Source organism: Diabrotica virgifera, chromosome 9 (genome assembly GCF_917563875.1).
Source record: "Diabrotica virgifera virgifera chromosome 9, PGI_DIABVI_V3a".
NCBI classification, from domain to species: Eukaryota; Metazoa; Arthropoda; class Insecta; order Coleoptera; family Chrysomelidae; genus Diabrotica; species Diabrotica virgifera.
This window is the reverse complement of record NC_065451.1, coordinates 127520590-127526937: the sequence shown is the minus strand read 5'-3', so window position 1 is coordinate 127526937 and position 6348 is coordinate 127520590. Positions and strand designations below refer to the sequence as shown.

The following is a 6348-nucleotide window of genomic DNA, read 5'->3' as shown; positions in this document are numbered from 1 at the left end:
AGGTTCCAAATACCGACAATACTCTAACAGCGCGGACACCTGCCTAGAAGGGGCCCCATTTTACAAATTAATACACTCAGCGGGTTTCAGAGACACGAGGCACTATCTAGTAGTGTCTTCGGGTCCATTGGGCCCCCTTTCACTAGGCAAGTAATATACATTAGTTGTCTTAACAACTTTCCAATTTCCAGCCCCACTACCCGCCATCCGATACCACATCAGCCCTAACTTTGGCCCCAAAGGCTCAAAATCACGCTCTTCTAAAATTAATACATCAGGATAATATAAAATCGAGAGGTATCGGAAAGTATCTACCGAAGGATAGGCCTATTCAACTACCAGCTGTTCAGCTTTCTAAAAACCACACCATCACAATAAGTTTCCTACAGCAGGCAGCAGGTCCTCTTTTTTTTTATCTTAAACAGCTAGAGTCGATCGGTGGGCACACCGACTCTAAGCATTTCTTTCTCTCTCAAGTATATATCATCTAGAGGCGCAAACTCCAGCCAAAAGGGCTCAAAACGAGTTAATATCTATTAAGAATCCCAGGGTAGCAGGTACCTGAGAAGGTGATTCGGGGCTGTTATCCGTCAACAGCAAGCTGGGGGCGGGTTATAGCGTCACCACGCTTTCGTTGGTGACGGGCGCGGAGTAAGGGGCGAAATCTCGCGGATCAATCCGAGCACCCCCGGGCATTACGCATACGGTATATATCACAGACCGAACCGATTAACAGCGATGCCAGAAACAAATGACCACCAGAACTTGAAACCGTCTACCGACGAGAACCAAACGGGGGATGGAAATTACAGAGATTTACGTGAGGCTGAGAGAATTTCCTGCAGCCTCCCATCCCCCACCCAGTCGCAGACCACATGCGTAAAATGTGGGCACAAATGTGGGCGAAGGTAGTTTTAAGGGGTCAAAGTCGCAGTTTATATTATTTTTTTTGTGACGCAGCACAACATTTGTCCCCCACGCCGCGTTCCGCCCCTGGAGATTTTACTTAGTAATGTCATGATCTACTTATTCCCAAATTTTGGTGCACTATCTCGATCATGAGCGTCACAAAAAAAAATAATAAAAAACGCGACTTTGACCCTTTATAACTACCTTCGTCCCCGACTCTGGTTTCCGGCTCTTGGGATTTTACTTAGTTATGTCATGGTCTACTTGTACCCAAATTTTGGTGCACTATCTAAATCACGAACGTCGCAAAAAACCCCTTATATTTTTTATATTCACCCCTACCCCCACCCCTTTGTCGGCCACGCAGCGTTGCGCACCTATAGATTTTAATTAGATACGTCATGACCTACTTATTCCCAAATTTTGGTGCACTATCTCGATCATGAGCGTCACAAAAAAAAATAATAAAAATCGCGACTTTGACCCCTTATAACTACCCTCGTCCACCACTCTGGTTTCCGGCTCTGGGTATATTACTTAGTAATGTCATGATCTACTTATTCCCAAATTTTGGTGCACTATTTCAATCACGAACGTTGCAAAAAAACCTTTATATTTTTTATATTCACCCCTACCCCCACCTTTTTGTCGGTCACGCAGCGTTCCGCCCCTAGAGATTTTACTTAGTTACGTCATGACCTACTTATTCCCAAATTTTGGTGCATTATCTCGATCATGAGCGTCACAAAAAAAAATAACAAAAACCGCGACTTTGACCCGTTATAACTACCCTCGTGCCCCACTCTAGTTTCCGGCCGTTGGGGAAAAGTCATGTACACAACTAACTCAACATATCCCCGTATAGTTTTTCCATATTACTTATCACGCACAAAATCCGCTCCCAGCTCTTAGACTAATATGTTGATGTCTAGAATCTACAACTGAGTGATTGGACATTCTTAATGAATCACCCTGTATAGTACTTCGGCTAATTTCTGTCATAGTGAACAACTAACTAGACACGTTGGATATCTAGAGCGATGTATTACGTTTATTGAATTCCGAAATCTTAAGACGGGTCTCCACCAAAGGAAAATTGGCAACTTTCGTGTTGTCAACATGCGTTGGTGACAAAAGTTTCCGAAATATGTTCATGTTGCCAACAAAAATTGCAAACAAATGTTGAGAACCTTGTTTCTCTTTTTGGCGGTAACATCAAAGGAATGCGCGTGTTGTCGACGTTTTAACGGCTTTGTGGGGACGGTCGCTCAGTTCGAAACATAAGTTGTAAATAGAAACATGTCTGTAGTAATAACGTGGACAAATGAACTTATTGATACCTTAATTGATTTATATCACACCCAAAGTGTACTATGGAATCCAAAAGACGTAAATTATAAAAATAAAAATAAGAAAAAGGATGCCTGGAAAACCATCAGTGATGTGATGGGGCTACACGAACTTGAAATACAAAGGAAAATAAAAAATTTGACGGCACAGTTTTTCAGAGAGAAGACGAAATTAAAAGAAGAAAATAAATCGGGTTCAGCTACTTCTGATACCACAAAGTGGTTTGCGTACCAACGACTTCTATTTTTATCAGACAAAAATGAACCTAAGTTATGCCTTGAAAAGGGATTAAATGAAAAACATGTAAGTATGCAACAATATTGTATTTATTTTACGATTTATAAGCTATGAATAACTACGATTGAAAGAGGATCATAACGTATCATATTCTAGTAATTTAGCAGTTAGTAGAAAGTTAGTTAACTTCTAACTTAAAAAAAATAAAATAACTTCATAAAATTAATATTATTAATGCATTAATTAATTTTCTTGCTGTTTGTTTCGTTACTTTATATAATTTGTTAATAGTCATTTTGCCAAGGAATGTTCCCTTGTTCGGTCATAAAAAACTCTGCAAATTCTTGTCTCACATCTTTCGCAGCACTACTTGATTTCCGAGCTCTCTTATCGAAACTATGGAATGGCATATTGTTTTGCATCTCGTTCCTCCAAGCTCCAGAAATAATATTACCACTGTCTTTGTCTTCAGAATCGAAAGTTCCAGGTGGAGTGTAGGTGGTCCTTGATTTTTTTTTCTTAAATAATTATGTAAACAAATACAAGCAGTCACAATTGTCTCCGCTTTCGTTGGTTCAGGTAACATTATTTTTCTGAAAACTCGAAATCGTGCAGATAATATTCCGAACACATTCTCTGATACCCTTCGCGCTCTTGATAGTCTATAATTAAATATTCTTCCCTGTGATCCTTTTTCTTGGGTACCTGGATAAGGTTTCATCAAATTTGGTGACAATGGAAAAGCATCGTCACCCAGAAAAACATAAGGAACAGCCATGGCTCTACCAGGAAGCTTTTCATTATTAGGTAGATTACGTTTACATTCGGACAACATTCTTTTGAACTGGGTATTTTCGTAAACACCACCATCCGATATGCGTCCCTGGCAGCCAACATTCATATACAACACTTCGTAATTTGCATTAGCAACAATAAAAAGCACAATGCTAAAAAACGATTTGTAATTAAAGTAATCGCTTCCACTGTGTTCTGGTGATTGAATCATAATATGTTTTCCGTCCATAACTCCTGTACATTGTGGAAAATTCCATAGATTATTAAACTGTGTTGCCACTACTTTCCACTCTTCAGCAGTTCCAGGCATCTATAAAAAAATATATTTTTAGGATTCTGGGTCGGAAGAAGTTGAGGCAGAAATCTCCCAAAATCAAAATCTGTTGCCAAATGAGGGAAATACAAGTAATACAATAGTCCCACCATCATCGGATTCAGAACCACCGAATTCACAACCAGGTCCGTCGACAGCGCCTTGTATTGGGAAAAAAACTAAATGTTCAAAAAGGAAGGTTTCAACTGGTGACCAAAGGCAAGAGGAAGCTTACAACGTATTGAAAGAACTTCAAGCTAAGAAAAATCGCCATAAATACAGTGCCTTTGGGGAGCATGTTGCAATGAAAATGGAAGCTTTAAAATCAAGTTATGCTCAAAATGTGGTGGAGCATGAAATATCAAATATTTTGTTTCAAGCAAGTATCGGAAAATATGACTATCCTGCTACTGGACAAATGACTCCAATTTCAACACATTCATCAAGTTCCAGTTTTCCCATACATCCACCTCTTTCATCACCAGATGACACATCACCACTCACATCACACTACAATCAACTACTATCACCACAATATGTATCATCCCCTTCACCACAATACATACCACAAGTGACAGAATCTCAAACAGTACCTGAACTACGCTCGCCACAATATGCATTACCATCTTCATCACAATACATCCCACAACAAACACAGGATATACCACTCACAGATTCACAAACAGAACAGGAAACAAGTTTGGCTGCATCTAGTATTCTGCTGGAAGCTATAAATACTGCTAATATATTAGACTAATAATGTGTACCCCATGATGTTTCATATGATTTGCATTAAAATAGTTTCTTAAATAAAAACTTTCTAAATGCGTTTTCAGTTATTTTTGGAAACGAATCGAACCTGACCCCAGGGAACAAAAATTGAATATTTTACCAAACTTGCTCTGCTAAAGAAACCGTCAAAAATATTTATAATAATAGAATACACTTACTTTTATTTGATCGCCAAGAACTTCACATATTGCTATACATACTTCTGGTACAATTTTTGAAATCGCTTGCTTTGAAATCCTAAATAAATGCATTAATGAAGTGTAGGAATCTCCGGTAGCCAAAAATCTTAAAGTAATTAGTAGGCGTTCGGTAGGTGTGATGGCTTTTCTAAAATTAGTGTCATTTTTTGTAATTTTTGGTCCAACAAGATTGAGCAACCACTCAAAATCGGAATCAGTCATACGGAGAAAGTTTCTTATTTGTCCGTCTTCAATACGTCCTGCTAACAAATCATCTTTTCTCAAAGCATTTATTAACTCAATTCCTCCATGTGTGTTTCTTCCTATGAGGCTTGGTCGTACCCAATATTTATGTTTTCGTTTCTTTTTTTTACTCAAAATAATAAATGATGCAGCTGCTAAGATAATATCGTCATCAATCGACCCCATTTTGTCAACACAATAGTCTTGATGGAGACTGCCAGTTGCCAACTAACATGTTTCCTAAATTATTGTTGACAACTTTATGTTTAGATGTGGACAACGATAAAAAACAAAAGTTGGTGACTTCGGAAGAGTTGCAAACACAAAAGTTGCCAACTTTTCAGTGGATACGCGCCTTTAGATATACGAAAAGAAGATGTTAAATCATGTTTCAAAAAAGTTTCGTATACGAAAAAACATTAGGAGAGCAAAATCACTTGTCGTCTATCGCAAAATTAAAACTGAAGCACTTTCTAATCAATATAGATCTGTAGATAACGTTTTTGATAAGGTATTAATGGCGCGAGAAAATTACAATTATATTTTCAAGGTTTGCGAACCTTTAACGGTATTTATATTTAGTAGGGAACAACTTGGATTTATTAAGAAATATGCCAGTGACATACCACAAGTTCCAAATGTTCATTTGGATCCTACCGGCTCAGCACTTCAAAAACCTTTTTAAAGGATCCAAAAGAGTATTCTATTGGAATTATACAAACAAATAAAAATAAAGTATTACCAGTACTAGAAATGGTGTCCACGAGACACGATACTGGAAGTATTGCTTCTTGTTTTTAGAATTTAAATAGTTTAATGTTTTAAGAATCAGTTAAAGTGACTTGCTTTTTAGTAAGCTTCAAACCTGCGATGCCCCCAGCGGGTGTTGACACAATGTGATTTCTGCCCAGTGCTCTGAATGTCAAAGGGAAGAACTTCAAGCAAGCGCGGGTAAACGGAGGGAGTAACTATGACTCTCTTAAGGGCTTCGTCCGTGTGGTATCGAAGCGGGGCTCTTTGTTCGCTTGGCGTATAGTGCGACTTGATTGTGATCGCAGAGTAAACCAAATTTCTGCGGATTCGCGTCTTCTCTTGCTTTATTACGCTTTTGGGTGAACAAGGAGTTCACCTTTACCACATAAACCATCCAAACCGTGAACGTCCACGTTCGTGAAGCTGGGAATTTTCCTTGCACTGAGTAAAGGTTTTGGGCACTTTTTAGAGCCCACTCAATTACTCATTGGAGGGAAGATTGCTGATTACGGTGGGGTGTACCCGAAAGGTAGTGTGTGCAAGGGCTCAAAAATCTCACTTCTAACTGAGATTCCCAATTGCATACCGTATAGCTACTTGCCGATCGGGTTTCGAACTAACTCCTTAAGGCTATACACCCTCCCAGATTCCTGGGAGCTTGGAATAGAGCTAACGTACACTCCAAATTGTTCAGAGGCCGGTAAGTTAAGACTTCTACTGGTCCAGTTAGCTCCAAATCCATCGAACTAAGAGGATGGTTGTCTGCATCTGTGGCAC

General features: G+C 39.0%; 1 protein-coding gene across 1 annotated transcript; it reads right to left on the bottom strand.

The window, feature by feature from the left end:
- Positions 1 to 2780: 2780 nt before the first annotated feature.
- Positions 2781 to 5303, bottom strand: LOC126891339 (uncharacterized). Its single transcript, XM_050660517.1, has 3 exons — positions 4555 to 5303; positions 3062 to 3601; positions 2781 to 3014 (listed from the first exon to the last, which is right to left on the bottom strand). The coding sequence occupies exons 1-3, from the start codon at positions 5002 to 5004 to the stop codon at positions 2781 to 2783; spliced, it is 1224 nt and encodes a 407-aa protein (XP_050516474.1). The 5' UTR covers positions 5005 to 5303.
- Positions 5304 to 6348: the final 1045 nt, after the last annotated feature.

Excerpts from the sequence above, each read along its gene's own strand:
- LOC126891339 (XM_050660517.1), bottom strand. The coding sequence starts at position 5,004 with ATGGGGTCGATTGATGACGATATTATCTTAGCAGCTGCATCATTTATT. Across the intron at positions 3,602-4,554 it reads TTCTTGGCGATCAAATAAAA|ATGCCTGGAACTGCTGAAGA; the intron begins GTAAGTGTATTC and ends ATTTTTTTATAG. Across the intron at positions 3,015-3,061 it reads TGTTACCTGAACCAACGAAA|AAAAAAAAATCAAGGACCAC; the intron begins GCGGAGACAATT and ends TAATTATTTAAG.